The sequence below is a fragment of the Apodemus sylvaticus genome, chromosome 11, assembly GCF_947179515.1.
Source record: "Apodemus sylvaticus chromosome 11, mApoSyl1.1, whole genome shotgun sequence".
Classification (NCBI taxonomy): domain Eukaryota; kingdom Metazoa; phylum Chordata; class Mammalia; order Rodentia; family Muridae; genus Apodemus; species Apodemus sylvaticus.
Genome location: NC_067482.1, coordinates 106,679,432 through 106,705,037, shown reverse-complemented (window position 1 = coordinate 106,705,037; position 25,606 = coordinate 106,679,432). Strand labels below are relative to the sequence as shown.

The following is a 25,606-nucleotide window of genomic DNA, read 5'->3' as shown; positions in this document are numbered from 1 at the left end:
GAAAGAAAGAAGGAAGGAAGGAAGGAAGGAAGGAAGGAAGGAAGGAAGGAAGGAAGGAAGGAAGGAAGGAAGGAAGGAAGGGCCTCAAGGGGATGATAGTCCAGATACATTATTGTTTAAAGCAAGCAACATAATGAAGTTAAGCAGCTATACCTTATGATGAATGTACTATAATCAGTGAAATATAAGGGACATGCTACGGCATGGGTAGTTATACTCACTCTCACTTAAGTCAGCTGAGTACAACTGGTATGATGGCACATTCCATGCCTATAATCCCATAACCTGGGAAATGGACAGAATGAATGAAAATGCAAGGTCCTAAATGAAACCCTGTCTCAAAGATAGATAGATAGATAGATAGATAGATAGATAGATAGATAGATAGATAGATAGATAGACAGACAGATAGATAGATAAATGCTATCAATGCCTTGCTTTTTTAAGTGTTGCATGGATGGTATGGTAGAAAAAGAAAAACAAGGGCTTTAGAGTCAGACAGAAATGGGTTCAAACCAGATACCCTACTTCCTATATAACCTTCAACAGGTCACCTTCACTGACCATCAGTGTGCTTTAACTTCAGAGTTTTGGTCTTCTCAATCAAAACAAAATATGTTTTAAGTTTTAAATACTGTTCTGAAGCGATTCATTACACAAAAATGTCTCTAATCATAAGTTCCAAATAAAATAGATTATTTATAAATAATGGCATTTGCTGATCACACACACACACACTCACTCAATTCTTTTGTGAAGGCTAAAGTTATGTTTTCAATTTTAATTACTTGCTTAAGAAATCTATAAAACAAAAATGCTTCTAGCCTGTAAGCTCCAAGAACAGATAACTTCCAGTAATGTTGGGAGCTGTTGTTCATGTAAGATAACAAGTCACATATTTTCACTTCTGTAAATCAGGTTGGTTGGCCCAATTGTACAGGATGTGCTTGATCACAAGCAGGCAAGAGGTACTTAGACAAGAAGTACATCAGAATGTATGCTGGCCCCCATGGGACAAAGACAGGAAGTATATAGCCTTGTGGGGTTTGCCTTTATAAGCACCTGACTAAAGAAATTCACAGCCATTGTCTAGGACTCTCCTGGATAAAGATCTAGCCAGTGTCCATGATCCTGGCCAGTATTTAATAAAGTTTGCTTCAAACTTGGCTCCAAAAAATATTGCAGTAGTCTTATTTTCACCTGATAAAATGTAACAGGATCTATAACAGCAAATTAATAATGTAAATCAAGCATCTGACACATAAACCAGATCACAGCGCTCAGCCTTCATTCCCCTTTCTGCAACACAGACCTTTTTACTCAGTAAAATACTGGTTACACTTCATGAGCTGTCCTTGGAGAAAGAAGTCAGTCAGGTTGACAGCACTGCTGACTCCTTTGGTATAAATACTGCTGCCATGTATAGTTCAAGCTTTGAGCATTCAGTATGTAGAGTTATGAAAATATGTTCAATATTACATGGGCTTTATTTTCTCAAAAGTGAAAAGAACCCTTCTTAATGTTTCTTATGTATTCATTATCTATCTTTCCTCACAATATAGATATAAAGAAAGGTACTCTGGTCCATGCTTTACTGTAAATAAAAAGTCTAAGCAATTAGAAAATTTCTCAAAAATAAGTATAATAAGTGTGTTGTTTTGTTTTGTTTTGTTTTTTTAAAGACTAGGGTTAGAGACTAGGCTCAGTGGATAAGAGAACTTGTTGCCCTTGAAGAGCAACCCAGGTTTGGTTCCCACCATCAACACAATGGCTTATAACCTTCTGTGTCTCTAATTCCATAGGATACAACTTTCTCTTCTGACTACCGAAAGCACCAAGCATGCACATGGTATGCAAACAAAGCACTTGTATACATAAATAAAAGTTTTAATTTTTAAAATGATTAATCCAAATAAAATACAGTACCACTGTCCCTCTTGTTTATTTCCTTTTCGAGGTCAAAAGAGGGAGAGAGAGAGGAGGAGAGGGAATATATATCATGAGTAATTTCCAAATACAGTTAAAATAGCAGGCTATTCTGACATATCACCCAGAATAATTAATAAAAATAAACAAAGAGGCTACACATGGTGGTGCATACCTTTAATCCTAATACTCAAATGAAACAGGCAAGCAAGTCTCTAAGTTCCAGACTACCCAGAGCTACAGAGCTACAGTAAGACTCTGTCTCTAAATAAATAAATAAATAAATAAATAAATAAATAAATAGGCCAGTGAGATACCTTAGAGGGTAAAGATGCGTGCAGCTGAGCCTGATAAGCTAAATTTAATCCCCAGAACCTACATGATGAAAAGGGAGAACTGGCTCCCTCCCTCTAAACTCCATAAGCATATGATAGCATATACATGCTTCAGACACACACATTAAATAAGTGTGTAATAAATAAATGTGGGTTAAGTAAACAAAGTATAAACACTTCCAATATAAAGGGCAATACTTATAGATGTCTAGATCCAAGGCAGAAATCTTAGCATACTTACTTTAGGATTACAGAAAAGAAAACAAATAACTTATTACCATCTTCCTAGTTTTCTACTTTATATATACAGCATCCCATACCTTTCATTTACTTTACCTGCATGAAGTAACATCTGCAAACATTCTACAGCATTGTGATAAGCTGCTTCATGAATTGGCATCCATCCCCTGTTATCAGCAACATCCACACTTCGGCCCTTTTTGAGTAGTTTCCTTAGTATTTTAACATTGCCTTCTCTGGCAGCAAGTCCAACTGTAGAGCATGTATCTGAGTAAGCCTCTGTAAAATCCATCCTTTTGATCAATCTATAAAACAAGGCAGAAAGACAGTGCCACAGTCAGTAAAATAACACTGAACTAGATATCAGTCCACCACAGTGGACCTGTCTTGTATTTCTCACATGAGAAAATTAGAGAAACTCTTATGCCATACATAGCCTAATATAGGCTAGCCCGTATGTCTCTCACATCAGTTCCTAGCAATATTATTTAAAATAACAAGGGAGTTTTTTTTACTGTTCTATCTTTCTCCCTCTGAAAATGTCTATCAGATCTTTCCAGCAGGTTACCTATTCACACCACACTAAAGCTCTGAGTCTACTGCTAAGAGCAGACCACCACTTGTGAGTCCCATCTTAGTACTCTATGTGGGAAATAGCTAACTCCCAGAAAGAATTTAAAATAAAAAGAAAGGCTAGAATAGTATTGGAGGGAAACAAGGATAAGTAGGGATATTCTCCTACTCTTGTTGGTCCTTTCCAGAAGGGGATAAGCACTCAGGAGCTTCATCCTTGAAAATGTCCTACTGAATGAAACCAGCAAAGCCAACAGACAGCAGCCTTCATACACAAGTGTGTCATCATAATTACCTCCCTTCAGAGCTCATTTCATGTTCTGTAGCAATCAAAGCCCAACCTCACAACCTCGTCACATATGTTGGACTGAGATTCAGGGTAACTGGGGAATCCTGATGCCCCAAGGAGTAACCTCCTCAGTCCTATTCCCACCCTATATTTTAGTTTTCCTAATGGCCCTCGGAGGAAGAGGGTTGTCAGAAAATGCCAGCATATCTAGCCCAATACGGATGAAAACTTTCTAGAACCATATTCTAAACAATTTATTTTTTTAAAAAAAGTTTAAGACATTAAAAGCAAGCATAAAATAGATTCAATAGCAAATTTAAACTTTAATAAATTTAAACTTATGCATGGTCATTTTTAAAATAAAACTTAAAGTAAATGTAGAAGTTCATTCTACACCAAGAAAATTTCTAATGTCAGCTATGAATAAATTAATTCCATCAGGTCAAAAGCTCCATTAGAGTAAGTAAAGATATTTATTATCAAACACACATTAAAGTTTTCAATTAACAGTTTATTCTTTAAGCACCAGTTAAGTGATCAACAATGAAGAATATTCATTATGATATGAAGTAAAACAAAATGAAAACCATATATATTAAAGAAAAATATACTTCTGCTTGGTGAGGGATGTGCGTTGCCCCATACATAACAAAGAGCATTTCAAAATGAGAAAATAGGCAGAAGAGCATTCCTAGACAAAAGGAAAAATCATAAACAAAAAGGAGGTGAGTAAGCACGGGGAAGGCACAATGAGTAAACCAAACAGCTCACTTTGGAAGAAGGATTAGATAAACAAACGGCAGGAGAAAGTAAGACTACAGAAGTAGCTTGGGGCCAAACTGGAAGATATTGAAATGCTAACCTATGTTGAACCTTGCTAACTTCTAGCCAAATTAATTACATGTGTAGAAGAAAACAAAGAACATACTGATAATTAAGTATGTTTGTTTAATAAGGGAAAATATATTTCTATCCTGAAAACACACACGAGGGTGCAACTATAAAAATATTTCTTAATATTTTTAAGTTATTTAAAATATATGCTGTTTGTAAGGCATCACTTTTTATAACACCTACCTATTCTCTAGAAACTCCAGAAAAATTTTAAGATAATTTAAGATAATTAAGGAAATTTGGATATGATAGATATTTGATAATACAATTTTTAATAATTTTCTTATATTTTAAAGTAGATGTGTAAGAGTATTTAGAAGAGCAGTAGTAAAAATACATGCAACTTACTCTAAATGCATTAACTGTTGGTAAATATCCATTTGACAAGTTTAGCCGGGCAGTGGTGGCGCACGTTTGTAGTCCCAGCACTCTGGAAGGCAGAGGCAGGCGGATTTCTGAGTTCGAGGCCAGCCTACTCTACAGAGTGAGTTCCAGGACAGCCAGGGCCAGGGCTATACAGAGAAATCCTGTCTCGAAAAAACCCAAATCCAAAAAAAAAAAAAAAAAAAAAAAAAAAAAAAAAAAAAAAAAAAAAGACAAATTTAACACAGAAGATTCATGAATAGTAGTTACACTTTTATAAATTTTTCAGTATTTAATTTTTCAAAACAAGGAAGATACCTAAGAAAAATGACAGCAAAGAGGTTAAGAAAAATAATTATGCCAAGCATTGTGAAACCACAACTTAGAAAAACTATGGAAAGGAGTGGTTATTCTTAAGTTGAGCTTTTCTTTGTAGCAGTTTCTGTTGAGTGCTTTTCAAGAAATATTCTCTGAACCTATGTGTGTTAGCATTAGTAATGCTAAAGATCAAAAACAGAAATCCTCACAAATGGGCAAGCACTCAACATTTCTAGTCTTATACCTCCAGAAAGAACCCTGATGGTAGAAGTGAGAAATAGCACTAACTCAACAGATGCTAGTATTTCTTAGAATGTTTGACCTCTTGGAGAGATGCATGAAACAAGTTTCTCCCCAGAAAAATGCAAATCCAAGCCAAATTTTCTACAGTTTCAGTAGTTACCCCTTCAGCTCTTTCAAAAGCCTGTATATGAGTTCACTGTTAGGAACCTTTACCTAGAGTGTTTATTTTAAAAATCCCTACAACTTAAGGGGATTGCTTTGCTTCCTTACTATTTATATCACTACAGCAACATTTAGGACATCAGCTTGCCTTTCAATAGGGTGCCAACCAAAGATATAAAACAAAACTCTTATTTTTTGGGGGGGAGGGGGGAGAGTATGTATATATTACTTAATTTTCAATGTTTGAGAACTTCAAATCTTTATAATCTTAAGAATATAAAAAACACAGCCCAAAGGAAGACTAAGAAAATATGTTTCCCAATAGTCACCAGTAGTTCTACAGATTTTCCCACTAGTGTTTTTATGTAAAATTTAAGATGCCCTGCCATAGTTCTGCAGGAATAGAACTGTCTGATGGGGAGGCATGAAAAAACTTAAGAGTTAAAAAGGAAATCCAGGAAAAACAATACATTTGAAACTAAATATAAGAATCCTCCTCAACCATCCAAATTAAATATTCAGTGAAGAATGCTCATTATTCTCAAAGCTTTTCATTAAACAAAACAGCACCTATTCATCTGAGAAAGGGATTCTATATACAGCACTGTAAAAACCATTTGTGAAGTAGATGTAATGGGAGAGTGCACCTGCTCTTCTCTGATCCACAGAGATTAAGAATGAACACAACTGATCTTTGAATTTTAAATATGTGGTAGGTTTCAAAAGTGGGAAAATGACTAAGGTGCCTATTTAACATCAAAATAGACACTGGCTTCCAAGTTCTTCCTGCATCCTTCAGTCCCTACCTGTTTCAGGACCCTCCTGCTAGCAAACCCCACTCCCTACTCTAAACTTTTCCAGCCCAAGGGCTGGGCTGCCCTTCTACCAGCAGCCCCTTCCTTATATAATCCAATCAAATCCCCTTTGGGCCTCCTGGCTGCTGCACCTGGTTCCCCTTTCTCATCTCCCCTTTCCCTCCGTCCTCTCATATGGCACAGCTCAGTTTAGTTCTGTACAGTGTGGACTCTTGCAGATAGATGTCTCTGACTGTATAAAAACCTCTCTCCTCCACCATACCTAGGCACAGTCATGTTCTTTTCCTCCGCACCCACCCCGCCCCCAAATCTGGTAAGCTACTTCACTTAGAACCCAGTTGCTTTTTCACAGACATAAAACTACTGTTGTAAAATTTCTGCTTCTAATTGAAAGGCAAAGAACAAAGGATTTGGTCATACATATATTATACTTCCGGGATCTGCCTCTCCGGCTGCTGTTACATGTGGGCAGCTAGCCAATTTTCAAAACACAACAAAATGGCCTACGTGCTAATTATGGTGTCCATCCGTGTGCCCTATTAGACTTGAGTCCTGTCTTTTGTCCTTTCTGTTCTCACTAGAAAAAAAAGGTAGGAAAGGTGCTGCTCCAACTCGAGTCGTAAATCTCTAAAGAATTGTGGGTAATGTAGTCCCCCTCCCACACCGTAGACGCTCTGAAAAACCCAGTGTGCTTTGCGCCGCACATCAGGCGCGGCCAGTGCGCCTGGCACTGCCCCAGCAGCCGGTTACTCCCCTCGGTAGCAGTCTCGTTCTGTCCGGGTGCCGGTCAGGGTCCAGAAAGATGTGGGTGTTTGGTTATGGGTCCCTCATTTGGAAAGTGGACTTCCCCTACCAGGACAAGCTGGTTGGTTACATCACAAACTACAGCCGGCGCTTCTGGCAAGGTAGCACTGACCACCGCGGGGTTCCCGGCAAGGTAAGGAGCCAGCGCCACATGCCCACCTACCCAGTAGAGCACTGGAACTGGTCAAAGCTCTCCTCAACTTCGTTGGCTACTTGCCCTTGCCTCTCTCCAAAATTGGATATCCATAGGCCGCTTCAGAAGCCAGTAATTAGTTTCTAAAGCAGAAGGCACAGGCACACGAGCTCGCCAAAGGCTGAAGTGGCCAGGACAGCAACCTTGTCTAAGCAACCTCTGCCACCCCACAAAATTAATGAAGTTGAATTTTCATGTCAACACAAAATCAGTGTGTAAATTCGTTGATATGTCTATATTATGCCAGGTTTTAATGGTCTGAATTTACATGTGCCTGTAAATTTCCAGTTTATGTTTCCAATGTTTTAGTTTTAAAATTCCTAAGATCACAAAAGAACTAGTTTCCAAAGTCATTTCCAATTTTTATGCCCGTGGTGATTATTTTGATAGAGAGGTACAAGCAAAGTTATGTGAGGTTTGCAGTTCATTCTGAGTAATACAGTAAAAATCTCCATTACTTTAGTGGTTCCTTCTCCATAGTTCTCTTGAATTATTAATGTAAATACAAATCATCTGTTTTTCAGTCTGGTCATGTAAGTCATTCAGCTCACTAGGGGTTCAGAGTGTAAGGAGCAGCTCACTCTTTGCCTTGGCTGCAAAACAACTAATCTGTGAAATAAATAAATAAAACAAGTATAAAGTAACTAGTAACTTGTTTGGTTAACCTAACCTTTGGAGTACACATTTTGAATGCTTCTGTGTTTTCTAAAATACTCTTAAAATTAGTCTAGTCTGCTGATGCAAGTTTGTAATTCAGGGGGAAAAAAAAGTTCAATACCTGCCTGAACCTCAGAAATTAAAAAGGAGCTGGGAATATAGCTTAGTAGTAGAGTTCTTACCTAGCACAAGTCCCTGAGTTCAATTCCCAGCACCATATTTAAAAAATACTCTAAAGCATAATATTCTGAAATACTGGAAACCATGTATCAGAAGAGATTTTAGAAAGGGGAAAGACCACGGTTCTGAAATAGTTTGTACCTGCTCAAAAGACATAGGCTTTAAAGCAGGAAAAGCATCTAAGTTAGAACCATTCTAACTAGTTTGTCAATTAGAATTAAGGTAGATTTTTCCTGGCCTAGTGGAACCCAAACAGAGGGCAAATGTTTATTTACACTAACAGAAACATCATAACCAAAGAATTACCAAAACTATTATAAAACAATATTTAAGACATTAAAGAATTAAAGCAAATAAAATGCCTTTTAGGTATCAATTCAAACTAGGTTTTCATTTTAATGACAAAACATTAAGCAGGCAGATATGTGGTTATGACTGCATATTTTACTACCTAGGCTCAAAGGATATGTTTCTTACATAGCACATTAAGATATGTGTACTGTCAAGCAGACTGCTGCTAAAAATTATCTAATCAATACAATATTTCTTTAGAAGTCCATAGTTGGTTTTCAGACTTTGTTGTTGACAGTGGTGGTACTGTTTGTGTGTATCACGTTTAAAAAGTAGGGCCAGAGACACAGAATAATGGTGCAAGCTTTTAGTGCCAGCACATGGAATGCAGAAGCAGGTGGAGCTCTGGGAGTTGAGGCCAGAACTATATAGTATGACCCTGTCTTTGGGAAGATAGGGGTCAATGGTTCTTTAAAAGGAAAAGATAACTTTTTAAATTACATTTTTAATAAATAAGGCCAGTGATGTGGCTCATCAAGTAAAGGACAAAACAGACTCCTACAAGGTATCCTCTGACCTCAACACACAAGCCATGACACTGATGTGCACAGATGGAAAAAAAAGTAAAAAGAAATCTATAAAAGACAACGTTTCTTGTGCTTCAGCTTTCTAAGAAAGAGAGCTGCATTGGCTAATAGTTTTACACCTTTCATTTCAAAACAACAACAACAAAAAATCCGTCCTAGAAAATTTAAGGAACTATTTAGCACTAAATATATTCCAAACATGGTATTCTGTTAAAGAACTAGACAAAACATCCTAACTTGACTTCACATTTTGATTTACATTTGTCTAAACCTAACTATCTGGACAAAAATATAGAAGACTATACCAGAACTATTCAGCAATTTGGAATGACTCAGATAGTTCTTAGGATATAAACTGTTTTTACAAAAGTGTGTACCCAGTAAGTTAGTATAAGAAAGGCAGCTATACAGATGTAAGGCTTGTTTCATACAGTGTAGTAGACAGAATAGTTTGCTTGAATTTCTTCATTAAACTTTAATTTCTTCCTAGGTTTCTGTTTATTTTTAGAAACAAAGTCTCACTATGTATTTCTGGCTGGCATGGAAGTCACTATGTAGACCAAGCTGACCTCAAACTCAGAGATTTAACTTTCTCTGCCTCCCAGAATGCAGGGATTAAAGGCCTGTGCCACCATACCTAGCTTCTAAATTCACTTAAGTATATCTGTATCACAAAAATGATTGTTTCTCAACAAAGGATAGATTTGACTTAAGAGAATTTTCTCCAAAATTATAACTGCAAAAAATGAAGCTTGGTTTTGTTTTGTTTTGTTTTGTTTGCTATAGGGTCTTGTACAGCCCAAGCTGTTTTGAAACTTGCTATATAACAAACATGACCATAAATTCCTTCTAGAGTAAAAGTGTTTATCATCACACCTGGCAAAGGGATCATTTTAATTTGACAAAAATCAGGAATACTTACTAAATCCTTAACTGTCCTAGATTAAAAGCACTCATCCAATAAAAAACACCAATCATGACTTATTAATAAAACAACTCCCAATCCTATTCAGTTTGAAAAACCTCTTCTTAGCCACAGATGTACACTTACTGATGCACACTTGTAATCACTGAATTGTAATCACTGAACTGTGGAGGCTGAAGCAAGAGGATGGCCACTTTGTGCCCAGCTGCGGCTACACAGCAAGACACTGTCTTGTCTCAAAAATGAAGAAGGAAAAGAAAGGGACAACTTGTAGCTCAGCTAATGTTAACCCTACTAACATACAAACTGGGGTATGAGGAAACCACACTCCTGCATTCATTCAGGAGATAGAGGTGGTACATCACAAGTTAGTTCTAAATCATCCTCAGCTACACTGTAAATAGCTGGCAAGCCTGGGCTACACAAGACCTTATCTTGAAAAAAATAAATTAATTAATTAAGAAAAGAACCCTTTTTTCACTTTCATTGCTCCGGTATAAAAAAATTTTTAGAAATATAAAGATTTTCAAAAATGCTCAAAAATATAACAGTTAAGAGTTATATAAAGAAAAATTTTATGTAAGTCAATATACCTTGATGAGAAGAGTAGAGAGGAACAGGGTTCCTAGTTTAGCAAAGCACCTTTAGTTTTATTCTATAGAATAGCACAACCTTGAATGATTTAAAGCAAGAAATCTATTCTTGGCTCTCACTAGACTAGGAAGCAAAATCAGAAGCAGGCAGAGAATTCTCCAAGGAGACAACCAGCTGACAGAAAAGAACCAAACTGGGTGAAGAGAGGGCTCTGAGGCTCACACTGTTCTTGGAGGGCACCAAGGCAGTTCTCCGCACTTAACAACGGGCAGCAAGCACACAACCACCTGAGCCTCCAGCTCCCTGTGGGACGTTCTGGCCTCACATGTGCATGACCCCACACACATAGTTTTTAAAACATTTACTTATTTATGGGGGAGGGGAGTGTATATACACATAATTTTAAAAAACAAAACTATCATGAACTGGATCTGCTGGGCAGAAGGGGAAATAAGCTGAAATACAAAATGTGTTACCCTCACTACAGTATTTCTTACTTTGCATTCTATTTCTTCCTCCTTCCATTGTAATCTATACATTTTACCAATCTGATATTCCCAGAATATGTTTTCTATCATAGCAATCACCTGCTACCCAAGTACTACAGGTTTTAATTTCTAATTTCTCTCACTTTTTTTTTTTTTTTTTTTTTTTTTTTTTTTTTTTTTTGGCTTTTTCGAGACAGGGTTTCTCTGTGTAGCCCTGGCTGTCCTGGAACTCACTCTGTAGACCAGGTTGGCCTTGAATTCAGAAATCCGTCTGCCTTGGCCTCCCAGAGTGCTGGGATTAAAGGCATGCGCCACCACTGCCCAGCTCTTCTCCCACATTTTAATGGCTTCTTGTTTCCATTGTTCTACTAACTTCTGGTCTGCCTTTGTTTATTTAGCCCAAGGTCCAAGATAGGCAAGTATCTTAGCAAGTACTGCACCTCCACTCCCTCAACTCTGCCCTCTCACTTTACAAATCTGACTCTATGCAATCTCAAGTCATCTTTCAGAACTGTCTCTCTTACATGTTGGAACCCTCTGCTACAAACAGCAGTCTCGGGACACTGAGACAAAGTATACCAGGAATTCAAGGCAAGCCTGTCTACATAGTGAGTCCTAGGCCAGCCCAGGCTACACACTGAAAACTATCTGAAAAGAACAATTGATTAATTAATTAAAATACACTTAGGCTACTATAGTCCTGCCAGGTAGTCTGTCTAGTATAAGAACAGTGAACAGTTTAAGAAGAAAGAAAGAAAGAAAGAAAAAAAACAGTTCTAAGCTAGGCTTAGCAGGCATGCCTGTAAGCCTGGCACTTGAGAGGTAGAAGCAGGAGAAGCAGGAGTTCAAACCAAGCCTTAGCTACATAACAAGTTTGAAGCCACTCTAGGCTACATGAAACTTTTTCTCGCAAGTAGTAAGTAGATGACAGATGAATAAATACAATGATCAATCTAGATTAGCCTCTAAATAAGTCAATGTAACTTATTTATGAGGGTATAAAAAGAGCTACCTTGAAGCTCCCTGTGGTATAAATACAAAAGTAAAGGTACCAAAATAAATAAATTTTTAAAAAAAGTACCTCATAACTACAGGTAAAAGTCACTCATTCCTACAGACTGGAGACTTAAGTATAGCCTAGGAGTGGTGCTGAAAGCATGACCCTAAAAGTTCCACTAAGCCAGCTAGCTATAATAAGTGCCTATTATCAGGGTGCAGACCTGCAGAATCAGATCTGTTCGACATACGGCTTAGCAATGCTTTAACCCACTCTCTAAGTAAAGTGCTTCTTAGCAAATGTAGTAGAGCTTTATCCTATGACAAGTTACTAATGTTTAGTTATTTAATGAACTTTTATTCAGAAAATACTTTTTTCTACCTTTTTTAAAACAGCCTGGAAGAGTTGTGACCCTTGTTGAAGATCCTGGGGTATGATATACTTTCTTTTTTTTTTTTTTTTTTAGATAAAATTAAATAAAATATTAGCTCTGTATTTTAACAATCAGTGAAATTTTATTAATCATTGCAGAAAATTTGAATTAAACTAAGTCTGGAACTCTCTTGTATATTAGTTTGGGGGATTTGCTTATTTGTTTGTTTATTTATTGCATCCAGACCAATTTTCCTTCCCTCCTTTCCTTCCACATCTTCTCTCCCTGCATCCACCTCTCCTCCATTACCCTTCAGAAAAGGACAGGCTTCCCAAGGATATCAACCAAACAGGTCATATCAGGTTGTAGTAGGACCAGGCACCTTCCCTAGGCAGGACAAGGCAACCCAGAAGGAGACAAAGGGTACCAAAAGCAGGCATAAGAGTCAGAGACAGTCCTGCTGGTACTGTTAGGAAGTCACACAAGAAGACCAAGCTACCCAACTCTAACAGATAAAACATGAGTCTGACCTAGGTTTTAGGGTTTGTTTGGTTTTTCAAGTTTAGTTGTTTGGGGTTTTCAAAACAGGGGTTCTCTGTATAGTCCTGACTGTCCTGGATTAAAAGCATGTACTACCACCATCCGGCTTCTTTTCTGTACCAGTGAGAAAGTTACAATCAGAACTCAGAAAGCAACAAAATACAACCAAATTATATGTAATCTACTTTTTATGACTTTTCTCTGTGAGTCTGGTGACTGAGAATTTTCTGATCCTCTTTTAATAGTAATGGGAATAGGCTCCATACATCCAGATTATGACTACAAATCAAATAGAATTCTTACAGCACTCTTGAAATTTGCCTGGAATCAGGTATTTTTCAATAAAAAACAAAATTTCTAACTGATTTTATAAACAGCACTTGTGATTTTGAAACTTCATGGATAGTACCCACTTTCTTTAAAATTGGGGGGGGGAGGGAATTATACAAAACAAAAATCAAGCAGCACCAGTACTGCCACCTGCCTATAATCAGCAAGCTAAAGCAGAAGAATGAAAAGTTCAAGGCCAGCCTTGTTCAAAATGCTAGTCCTTATCTGAAATTTTTTTTAAAAAAGGCAACCATTAGTACATTAATTATAGTCTTGATTACAAAATGCTTCCAGCAGTTTATAGGGAAAGCCATCTAAAAGTACCTTCTCCTCAGACCAATGGCTGTAACTCCTAGTGAGCAGATGGCACCTTTCTTCCCCGCAACTTAATGATCAGTGAACACTTAATATTAGTTTAAAAATAATACCTAATATAAACTTTTGATGGAAGGGATTTGCTGTGCTTGATACAGATCAATTACCTATTCAAAATAAAGCATTTTACTTACTTAATTGTTATTTTCTTAATTGTTTACTTTGAGGCGTGTGGAAACAAAACTTCATTGACTTCTAAGACTACAAGATATCTTAGGTCATAAATTATCTTCATACTTTGATAGCCTTATAAATACAAAACAGTGTATTCTTTTCATTTTTCAACAGGGAAGTGTATGGGGTGTTGCTTACAAACTACCAGTAGGAAAAGAAGAGGAAGTAAAAACATACCTTGACTTCAGAGAGAAAGGCGGCTACAGAACTACAACAGTTATTTTTTATCCGAAAGATTCCACAACAGAACCATTCAGTGTTTTGCTCTACATTGGCACATGTGACAATCCTAACTATCTTGGCCCTGCACCTCTGGAAGACATTGCTGAACAAATTTTTAATGCAGCTGGTCCAAGTGGAAGAAATACAGAATATCTTTTTGAACTTGCAGATTCTATTAGGAAACTTGTGCCAGAAGATGCAGATGAGCATCTCTTCTCTCTGGAAAAGTTAGTAAAGGAACGCTTAGAAGGAAAATAGAGCCTGATTTGCATACATAGTCACCAACTCACCCAAAGAGGCAAGAGTTGTAGTCTTCAGAAAATAACATCAATACAGAACAGCAGTATGTCTTAGACATTCCTACCTGAAGATCTTACTATTTAATATTGTAATTGGAATATCATCTAAATTTACAATTTATTTGCAAGTATCCTGGAACATATTCAAAAGATTTTCATAAAGGGAAAGAAAGAGTTAACGTTGTACAGGTGATTTCCTAGTTATATGACATTTCAACATTTGTTCATTAGAAATACAGGGCTCGATTAACTTCCTGTTTCTATTAGAATAACCATGGTTTGTTGTATATAAGTTTAAAATAATGTTATTAGAAATAAATGGTAAGAGGTAAGGTTCCAGCACTGATTGTTAATTTCCTTGTCATTTGAAATTAAATGAACCTCAAATTTAGGCCAAAAGAAATTGAACTTTTTTTTAATATAAATTGTTTCTTTGGAATTATAATGTGCTTTCTTCTCCTTTGGGGAAAAAAAGGTATTTTATTACAAAGAAAAACTCTATATAGCTATACATGTATCAATCCACTAATGATAATGATATTTACTTTGTATTTATCTCATAATGAAACTTTAAAAGAAAAAGTGAGTTTTCTGGTGAAAACATAATAAAAATTGTGTTTAAAACAAATTTTACAATTATAATTTCTCTAAGTAGTGTCATTTCTGATTATAGTCTATATTTTTTCTTATTTATATCTTGTCACGTAAATAAGCATTAACTATTTATGTGGCTAAGTAATCAGGAAGCTAATTCTTAAATTATTAACTTCATAAAATTAACCTTGTTTTGTTTAAATTATTTATTTGCTTTACATCCCCATTGCAGTTCCCCTTCCCTCTCCTCCCAGTCCCACCCTTTCCTCCCAGTCCCCTCTCACCTCTCCTCCCCCTACTCCCCATAAAAAGGAGAGGCCTCCCAAGTATACCACCTAGCCTTGTCATATCAAGTTGCAGTAAGATTAGGCACATCTATTGTGGATAGACCAGGCAGCCTAATTAGAGGAAAGGGATCCAAAGGCATGCAGTGTAGTCAGAGGCAGCCCCTGCTCCCACTTTCAGAGTCCCACATGAAGACCCAGTCGCACAACTGTTACATATGTGCAGAGGGCCTAGAACAGCCCCCACATGCTCTCTGGTTGGCAGTTCAGTCTCTATGAGCCCCTATTGTGCCCAGGTTAATTGATTTTGTGGGTTTTCCTACGGTATCTGACATCTTTTACTCCTTCAAACCTTCCTCTCCTTCCAGAAGATTCCACAAGCTCCACTTAATGTTTGGCTTTCTACATCAGTTTCCATCAGTTGCCTGGTAAAACTTTTCTGGTGACATTTATGCTAGCCTCATATCTGCAAGTACAGCAGAATTATCAAAAAACAGTGTCAGGAGTAGGCTCCCTCTCATGGCATGGGTCTCCAGCTGAGCCAGACATTGGTTGGCCATTCCCTCAAATCCTGCTCCATCTTTTACGCCTGGACATCTTGTTGGCAGGAAAAATTGAGGGTCTGAGGTTTTGTGACTGGGTTGGTGTTCCAGTCTTTCCATTAGAGTCTTGCCTGGTTATAAGAGAAGGCTGGTTCAGGATCCATATCCCATTGCTTCTCCCACTTCCTTCCCATCCTTCCATCTACCCCAGATTTCTAATCTATTTGCCCTTCTCAGTGAGATTCAAGCATCCCCCCTTAGGCCCTCCTTCTTACTTGGCTTCTTTGGGTCTGTGGTTTGTAGCATAGCTATTCTATACTTTATGACTAATATCTACTTGTAAGTGAGTACATACCATGTTTGTCATTCTGGATCTGGCTTACCTCACTCAGGATGAGCTTTTCTAAATTCATCCATTTGCCAGCCAATTTCATTGCTTTTAATGGCTGTATAAATGTGCTATATTTTCTTTATCCATTCTTCAGTTGAGGGACATCTAGTTTTGTTTCCAGTTTCTGGCTACTATGAATAAAGCTGTTTTGAATATAGCTAAGCAAGTGTACTTGTGGGGTGGTGGAGCTTCTTTTAGGTATATGTTCAGGAATGGTATATGAAGTGGAAACTTAAGGGTTCTTTGTACAGTCAAGTTGGGTGGTATTTTGCTGGGGCAAACACATGAAAGAAAGATACATTTAAGTGGACACAGGTGTGAAAGGCTGAGGCAAATTGTGAAGGAAGATTGCTCTGAAGCAGACATAGAAGAGAGGATATTCTGCTAAAGCAAGCATGTGAAAGAAAACATGATGATGGATTCTTTGCTAACAACATGCATGTACTGGCCCTCCTTACACTGTGTAGTTACACTGCATTTGTCAGAACTCCATAGAGAGAAACACTCCAAAACATATTCTGGTGGTGTGCTGCAGTTTCTTGCCATTTCCACAGACTCAGGCTGATTGGTTGCACATGCTGAGACAAGATACACAGAGGACCCGTAATGTCTAGAGGGTATAAATAGGACTTCATGGAGTGACAGAGACAGAGCTTGACTTGCTGGTACAGTTAGCTGTGCAGTGCTTGTGGGTCTCACATCTTCGCTGATTTTCACTTCCCTGAGACAAGTGCAGCCAAGAACTCCTGGTGTCACCTCCTAGTCCCTCCTGCTGTCTCGGCTAGGTAGTGCCACCACTGGCTGCTAATTTCTGTTTGCTATCAAGGACTGTTGATATTTCTGTGAAGTGTTTGTGAGTGGATAGAGCTGCCACTGCCTGCTAACCTGTGAACTGAACTGCTGATTTCCAGACAACACATATAGGAGCTGGTCCAAATAACCTTTCTAAAGGGATCTACTTCTCCGATATCCTTTCTTTTCCACTACCTCTGGAGGGTAGTGGGCTACAAGAGAAGTTAAAAAGCATTTAAGAACCATCATTAAAAATAAAATTTAAAAAAGTTAAAGTTATAGGTATAACCGAGTCTTGAGATAATTCCATTCCCAATTTTCTGAGAAACTGTCAAATTGATTTCCAAAGTGGTTGTAAAAGTTTGCACTCCCACCAGCACTGGAGAAGCATTCCCCTTGTTCCACATCCTCATGAGCAGGTATTGAAATTTTTGTCTAGATCTGTATCCCGTTTTTTAATTGGGTTATTAGGTTTCTTCATGTCTAGTTTCTTAAGTTCTTTACATATTTTTGGAAGTCAGCCCTGTCTGGTGTGGAGTTAAAGAAAATAATTTCCCATTTGGAGGCTGCTATATTGTCCTTTGACAGTGTCCTTTAGCTTTTCAGTTTCATGAGGCCCTATTTACTCATTGTTACTCTAAGAGCCTGAGATGTTGGTGTATAGTTCAGGAAGCAGTCTCCTGTGCCAATGAATTCAAGGCTATCCCCCACTTTCTGTTCTATCTGGTAGATTTCTAAATATACCGTAGGATTTTGTATTTTAGAGAGATATAGATTTCTGTATTTGTTAGGTTTATAACTGACTGCAAATGAAGGAAGTCCCAGAGATCTGGGATAGAAAAAGCTGCCAGGACTCAATGCTGAAAATCTTATCTAAGATGCCTAACAGTAGGGACATGGAATCTGAAGAGTCTACCTCCTGTTAGCAAAGCAGGACTCCCAGTGGAAGGATAGGGATGCCAACCCACCCATAAAACTTTCCACCCAAAATTTGTCCTGTCTAAATGAAAAGCAGGCATAGATCAGAGACCAAATGAAAGGACAACCAATAACAGGCCCAACTTGAAACCTATCCCATGGGCAAGCAGCAATCTCTGACATTATTAATGATTTTCTGTTATGCTGGTAGACAGGAACCTAGCATAAGTGTCTTCTGAGAGGCTCAACCCAGCAGTAGACTAAAACAGAAGCAGATACCCACAACCAAACACTAGACAGAGGTTGATAACACTTATGGAAGAGCTGGGGGAAGGATTGAAGGCCTAGAAGTAGATGGAAACCCCACAGGAAGACCAACAGAGCCAACAAACCTGGACCCTTGGGAGCTCTCAGAATCTGAGCCACCAACCAAAGAACATACACCGGCTGGAACAAGAACTCTCTGGCACATATGTAGCAGACAGGAAGTCCAGTCTTCATGGCAGACCTGTCTGGCACAGTGGGAGAGGGAGCACCTAATCTGACATAGACTTAATACACCAGGGTCAGGGGGATTATCCAGGAGGGGCCCACCCTCTTAGGGGAGAAACAACCTCATTGAGGGAGGGAGCATAGCATTTGGATACAAACAAATTGATTAATTAATTAATTTTTAAAAAACAAATGAAATTCCTCAACTAATATAGAAATATTTCACATTAAAGAATACAGTAGAAAGTTGTCCTTTCCTGTTTTTCTGTTTATTAACTAGCTCCTTAGCACTTTATTCAGATATATAACTATATTAAGTTTTTTCCAACATTTTCAGTATTTACTATTCCAGGCAGTATCACATGTATCTGGTACTATAGAGGTGTGCTATCATTAATTAATACCTAATAACATGATAAGCGCTTTACATAGGGAGACATAGTCCCAGTTTTAAGAACTCCTCTAAGCCTGTTTCTATAATCATTTGCAGTCAGTTACAAATGTAACAAATACAGAAATCTATGTTTCTCTAAAACACAAAATCCTACAGTATATTTAAAAATCTACCATAGCCTAGCCTTTTTACTAATCAGCATCTTTTACTCAGGAGACAAAGAGATTAACGTGTTTATACAAAGATGTTCAAGATCATTTTGACAGCTGTATATTTGTTTCCACCAATAAAATGACAAGATTAACAAGCTTCAGCTCAAAATCTCAGGTCAATTCGAAGGTACAGCTTTCCATTTTACAAACAAATCATGATCCTAAGGAGTCTGAGATTTCCCCAGGAATTTTAAGCTTCTTTTTAATAAATTTAAGTAAGTTACAAAATATCAAGAGGAATTAACTCTGGAATTTCTATTTGTGCCTTTCAAGACTTGCTTGACAAGCTACCCACACTTGTGACACTGTGTGGATGACACTGAAGAAATTAAATAGCACTAAAAGCAAAAGATGTGGTTTAGAGTCTCCAACCTAATAAGAATCATCACTGTGCTATAATGTCTTGAGAAGAACAAGTCTCTCTTTAGGGCCCTCCAATCTCAATTTCAAAATGTTCTGATTCTTTCTGACCTAATTAGATAGACTCAGGCTATCTTTCCTCAGGGTAGAAATAATAGATAGACATTAACAAAAGTATGAGCAATATTTATAATAGAAACTATTCGATCGGGCTTGGTTTCATTGAGTTTTGCTTTTGAGACATGGTCTTGCTGTTTAGTTGAGCTGGCCTGCAACTCAATACTACCTCACTCAGCCTTTGGTCTGTTGGGATAACAGACATATGCCACAGTGTCTGGCCTAAAGAGGACTTTTTAATTTTGTGTGTGTGTGTGTGTGTGTGTGTGTGTGTGTGTCTTTGTGTGTCTTTGTGAAGAGTGAGAAATGTATGTGGGGACAATATGCTTGCCATAGCATTCATTGCCTAGAGGACAAATCTATTAAATTACTTCTCTCCTTTTACACTTCTATGGATTCCGAGATAAAACTCATGTTATCAACCCTTCATGGTGGGGACTTTGGTCATTTTTTATCATTGAGTCACCTAGACAACCCTTAAGTAGATTTTTAAAATTTGATCTTTCTACTCTTTCCTTTACTTGATTGGCTGGTTTGGTTTTTTTGTTGTTGTTGTTTTATTTTTTATTTTGTTCAGGTTTTTGAGTTGGGGGTCTAACTATGTAGCTCTGGCTATCCTGGAATTCACTATGTACACCAGGTTGGCCTCAAACTCACACAGACCCATGTATCTGTACCTCCCAAGTGCTGGGAATAAAAGCATGTACTACTTGGCCAAGCCTAGATCTTTCTATTCTTATTCTAGTCAACTATTATTGTTGTTTTTTTTTTCTTTATTCTCAAACAATATACTCATTTGTCAGGTGGCTAGGGACCACCTAGACATGACTCCATTCAGAAAAGTTAGTTAGAGAAACAGGCAGTGGCAATTTTCAACTCAACTTGTAAATATTACTTGATCTATTTTGTCAAAACTTATTTTAAAATAGCAGAAGTCACTTACTGGTTTGCTCCTCATCACTTGCTCATCCGGTTTTTTATTACACCTGGGACAATACAATGGGCCCTCCCACATCAATCATCAATCAAGGAGATGCAACAAAGGCTTGCCCTCAGGCCAATCTGGTGGGACATTTTATCAATTGAGGTTACCTCTTCTAAAAGGTATCTAATTTGTGTAGATTAGATATAAAACTAGCCAGGACAAGTCAGCTCCATGTTTACCTATAATCCCACTCTGCTGTCACATACAGTGCTCACTTACCATCTTACACAACCTCTTAACATTGTCTCACCAGATGTTCAATAAGAGTGGTCCTTCCTGTGACATGCACCAATACCCCCACACACATACATATATACAAAAATAATATAATTTTACAACAGAAATTATTATTGTGTACATATAAATAAAAAGTCTGTCTGATTAAACCTCTCTTCTACTAACTGCTATGCTACCAGCTTTTGTAGATAGACTGCTCAAACTTCTGCTTCCTTTACACCACATTTTCCCTGTGTGTCTAAGTTCAAATTTCACTCTTCTTAAAAAGATTTCAGTCATTGGATTAAGGCCCACCCTAATTCATTTTGACCTCATCTTAAGTTGAATTACAGCTATAGATATTTTATTTCCAAGTAGTTTATATTTGGGTTGTGAAGATTAGGAAATGTCTACATACTAGCAATGTCTACATATTCAACACGCAACAGCCCCCAAAAATCACTTGTCCATACAGCAACCATAATGGTCTTCCTAAGTGTACAGAAGCTGTCTTAGTTTCACTGTTGTAAAGAGACACCACGACCAAGGCAACTCTTATAAAGAAGAGCATTTCATTGGGGCTGGTTTACATTTTCAGAGGTTCAGTCCATTATCACCATGGAGGGAAGGATGGCAGCATGCAGGCAGACATGGTGCTGGAGGAAGAGTTGAGAGCTGTACATCTTAATCTGAAGGAAGCCAGGAACTTCCTTCTACAGACAGCCAGGAGGAGGTTCTCTGTTCCACACTGGGTGGGGCTTAAACAATAGGAGCCCTCAAAGCCACTCCCACAGTGCCTCACTTTCCAACAAGCCCAAGCCTATTGAAATGGTCAACCTCATTCCTGCCTCAGGCTTCTACCTGGGCATTTCTATGTACTTCTCTTTTCACCATTAAGTGCCACTTCCTCCCAGGCACCTACCTGCTTAGGTATGAGACCACTTACTGAACACCACACACACCAGTGGCATTCTCTCTCACATCAACCTATTTTCTTTGCAGCATTTAGAAATTATTTTACTTATATTTCTTCCTTACTTAAACCTAAGCTCCACCGACAGCATATTCAATCACTCTAGTCTCAGAGTCTGAAGCAGGGACAACTATTTAACACCTTAAACACCAATTATTCAATTACTCCTCTAAGTTTTCCTCTTTATTTCTGACCATTCACACATTTAATCCATTTGGTCATCACCATTTGCTTTGTATGCTTGAAAAACCTACATACCCTCAAATGATTCCAACGCAAAGTCCACCACCTCAAAGAGCTTTGCCCTCCCCAGCATGTGAGAGGCTTGGGTTACAAATTCAAGGCCAAGGCTCAAAGGTTAAAAGAACTAGCTGGTCTTCCAAAGGATCCAAGTTTGATCGCAGATATGAAGGCTAATGATCATCTGTAACTTCAATTCCAAAGAATCCAACACCCTCTTTTGTCCCCTACAGGCACTGCACCCATATGGTACATAGACAAACATGGATGCAAAATATCCATATACATAAATAAAATAAAGATTTTTAATGCAAGGTCAGCCAAGCTACATGTAGAGTTTCAGACCAAAAAAGTACTGACCGATTTTTTAATAGTTCAGACCCTTCTTTTACACTTATGCAACATTCTCTAAACTGACTCTCTCTTCCTCAATAGTCCCAAACTCCTGCTGCTGATTCTACCTCACCTTGTCCTCTGACCACACCAAAAAGCACTAATGGACCATCTGAAGATTGAACACAACTCTCCCTACTATAAATCCTATAAATCCTTTAAGGTCCAGTTCAAGTGTCACCTCCCCTGGGACACCTATTCTGTTCAAATCTGGAGTTCTTCAGTTTCTTCTTTTTATCTTCATCTCAATATCCATTTACCATAAAATCTACAGAACCTGATTCATAAGGATTAGACTTCCTAATGCAGTAGAAGCATTTATAGTCATATTATGACTAACAGAAACTAAAGAATAATTATTAAGTATTATTCTATCTAGTTAGAAGTTTTTATGATTCTATTATTGTTGTTGTTGTTGTTGTTGTTGTGTGATTTATGTTGTGCATATCTGTGCATGTGTCAGATCACAAACAAGAGTCACAGATGGTTGGAGGCTGCCTCCATGTGAGTGCTGGGACCCTAACCACCAGTACTCTAGAAGAGCAGCCAGTGCTCTTAATAACTGAACCATTTCTCTAGCCTCTAGTTCATAATTATTCATTTGTATAATCTCCCGTGCTAGAAAATGAGATACAAATTACAGGAGTCCATTTATTTCTATTTTACCAATCAATCCCAATTCCTGACACACAGTAAACATTAAAATGAGCTAATGTTGTGAACAATACATTAGTTCTAGAACAATATTGTTTTCTTTAATAGTGTTAAGTTTTTACCTTAGAGAAAACCTATAGAGATGAAAAACGACTGCTCTTCTTGCTTTTTGATTTGGTTCAGATTTAGGTATGGGGACATGACAGCCAGTCTTAACCTAATGGTGCTATGGTTTTGTCCACCAAAAAATGAACTGCTCTATCTCAGTCATTAAAGTGCTCAGAACTGACCTGCATAATAATTTACACAAGTCCTCTCTGATGACTAAATGGAGCCAGGCATCCCTTAAGGACCACTGTCTATTTGATCTGGAATGCCTGGGAGATTCTAAAGTCCTGCAGGTGAGATAAGAATCAGATAATGGACTGTGAGGCATTAACAGCTGTTTTGCTTGTGTAAAACTCACTATAGCAATGGGTAAGGGGTAAAATGGTCTTTTTATTACTATATAGTGAGAAAGTAAGAAACAACTTAGAGAAGTAAGACAATTTTCCTATCAGATGTGAACTCCATGGATATCAAGTAATACACCTTTCGGATATCCACCTTAATTCATCTTTTGCATGGCATGCCATATTCACTGTACAGCTGCTTTCCTTCTGCCAACAGTAGGAATAACTTCGTTTAATCTAAATTTGAATTGAGTCTCAATCTCTGATTTCTCCTAATGGATTTGAACACCACAACATGGGCAGTCCTTACCAAATGTTCTATGGAAAACACTGTAAAATTATTATACTAGAGATGAAAAAATTGCGGACTTTTTATTTTCAGGAAGGAGAGAAGAAACCAAAACTTTCTATCTTATGTGCAGTCGGCTGTAACATGATTCATAACTTCACATTCACCTGGCTTTGGCCTGGACGTAAAGAAGCTATTCCCACTCCTAAGTAAAATAACAGCAGCCCAACACTGGAGGCAGGGGAAGGAAAACCCCTCCTGAAGTAAAAAATGCAGGACTGTAAACGCCTAGTCGCCCAACAAGTCTATGCCAAAGTGGAAGGACATGGCAGGTGTCACTCGGGTGTCCCCGAACACACAGTAGCTGAGACCGACGTGACAACACTCGCCAGCAGAAGAAACTAAGAAGCTTCTGGAGAGAAGATGGAGAGTGCAAATACAAGCGTGGAGGGTAGGCAGCCCAGTCGGAGCTGTAAGTTCTACTTCGACTCCGCACTGCTGTGTTCTCTACTCTCTAAGAGCTGGCCGCCGCCCACCTACCCCCGAGAGCCCCTTGCGGCTAGATGAGGGCCAGGACTCACCTCTCGGGCCGCTTCGCCAGAGGGCCGTCTCCAGACCCGTCCAACCGGCGTCAGTCCCGGACCTCCGCGTTTGAGTCCAACCGCTGGGATGCTACAGCAGCAACGCAATGCAAAGCGGCCCTAGTGCCGGCTTCCGTAGGCCACCGACTCTACGACCCCGGATGTTGATGTGCTGCCTGCCCCGGAAGTGGTGGCACGAAGCCCTTGTAAGGGCGGAGGCGGCTTTGCCCAGCCGTCCGGAAGGAGACGTGGCGGCGGTTGGGTCTCCTGTACCGAGGACGCTTTGTAGTCCCGCCGCCGCCTCCTTCTCCTCCTCCTCCTCCTCCTCCTCCTGTTCTCCTCGGGTAGAGGAGGTAGTGACGGCGGCTGGGGGACGCAGCAATGGAGGAAGGAGGCGGCGGCTTGCGGAGCCTGGTCCCCGGAGGGCCGCTGTTGCTCGTTCTGTACGGTCTCCTGGAGGCGGCCGGCGGCGGCCGAGCGCTGCCACAGCTCAGCGACGACATCCCCTTCCGAGTCAACTGGCCCGGTACCGAGTTCTCTCTGGTCAGTGCCCTCGCGAGCCGCAGCCTTCTCCCTCATTCTGGCACGAAGCATTCGGGCCAGCCCTCAAATTCCCTAGCTTTTCCTTCTAGAACCTTTTTTTCCCAAGAATTTATCGTCCCCAAGACGAAGTGTCTTCATTCTTTCATTAATTCGTTTAGCACACTAAGTGGATACGCCCTCCATACTAACTAGGAGATGTGGCAGTCACTTCATCTCCCTCCTTTAAATCTCATGGCGTTAGACTCAACAGTCCCACTCTGTGAAGGAAGTATTAGAGTTACTAGCACATCACCCTACCCACACAACCGTCCAGCAAACAGAAGCCCCATCTCTATTCATTCTTCTCTCCAACACGCACTTTAAAACCACGTATACAGCTTCTGGGAATCTTTTCCCTTAAGGTGTTTGAGAGGACTATTTTGGTTTGAAGACGTTAGTGAACTTGTATGAGGAATACTACTGGCCAAGCAGAATAAACTAGAGGCTTGAATGTATTACTATTCATTCAAGGACTATTATTTAGGACTCTAGAACCTGAGATGAAAAGGATTTTATGATCGTTAATTAATTAATGTGTATCGTGTGAAAATGCAAGAATGAAAGGGCCAGTGATTGTGAGTCTCCCTACAGTTCCTACTGGGAACTGTACTCACTACTCTGAGAAGAGTATTAATGTGTTTTTAATTTCTGGACCATCTCTTCAGTCCTAGAATATGAGATTTTGGTGTATAATCTGTCAAGGATGAAAACTCTGTAGTGCTGAAAAGTCTATCCATGTGTAACTACTACAGACCAATTGATTTTAAAGGGTGATCTTGTGGGTTGAAAATAGAGCTTAGTTGTTAAGAACACACTGCTCTTCTAGGGGATACAAGTTTGATTCCTAGCACCCACATCCCGTGGCTCACAATACCATGTAACCCCAACTCCAGGGGATATCATCAACACCTATCAATCATCTTCCCATTGCACTCATGTGTATAGCTACACACCAATA

General features: G+C 38.8%; 3 protein-coding genes across 8 annotated transcripts in view; 2 read left to right on the top strand and 1 right to left on the bottom strand.

Annotated features, from left to right (window-relative positions):
- Asb3 (ankyrin repeat and SOCS box containing 3) overlaps positions 1-24,201 on the bottom strand; it is a 152,178-nt gene extending 127,977 nt beyond the window's left edge. For 2 of the 4 annotated variants that reach the window (XR_007980154.1, XR_007980155.1), the window contains exons 1-2: positions 24,067-24,201; positions 2,598-2,806 (exon numbers count right to left, since the gene is read on the bottom strand). Coding sequence is in view for 1 of the 4 variants with exons in the window: in XM_052198390.1 (XP_052054350.1) it covers positions 2,598-2,793 (196 nt within the window). In the remaining 3 variants the exon portion in view is untranslated. Of the gene's footprint in view, positions 1-2,597; positions 2,807-24,066 lie in introns of those variants that run through there. The other 2 variants (XM_052198390.1, XM_052198391.1) reach the window with 2 other exon arrangements.
- Positions 6,854-14,829, top strand: Chac2 (ChaC glutathione specific gamma-glutamylcyclotransferase 2). 2 transcript variants are annotated; one of them, XM_052198395.1, is made up of 3 exons: positions 6,855-7,095; positions 12,270-12,305; positions 13,781-14,829. In XM_052198395.1, the coding sequence occupies exons 1-3, from the start codon at positions 6,961-6,963 to the stop codon at positions 14,144-14,146; spliced, it is 537 nt and encodes a 178-aa protein (XP_052054355.1). In that variant the 5' UTR covers positions 6,855-6,960; the 3' UTR covers positions 14,147-14,829. The 2 variants fall into 2 exon arrangements, with proteins under 2 accessions (XP_052054356.1, XP_052054355.1); XM_052198396.1 differs by lacking the exon at positions 12,270-12,305 and having other exon boundaries at positions 6,854-7,095.
- Positions 24,202-24,304: 103 nt separating the features above from the next.
- The window catches only part of Erlec1 (endoplasmic reticulum lectin 1), a 71,528-nt gene continuing 70,226 nt past the window's right edge, over positions 24,305-25,606 (top strand). Inside the window, exon 1 of one of the 2 annotated variants that reach the window (XM_052198394.1) lies at positions 24,305-24,609. In XM_052198394.1, the coding sequence (XP_052054354.1) occupies positions 24,448-24,609 (162 nt within the window). In that variant the 5' untranslated portion in view covers positions 24,305-24,447. The remainder of the gene's footprint in view (positions 24,610-25,606) is intronic. The other variant, XM_052198393.1, reaches the window with a different exon arrangement.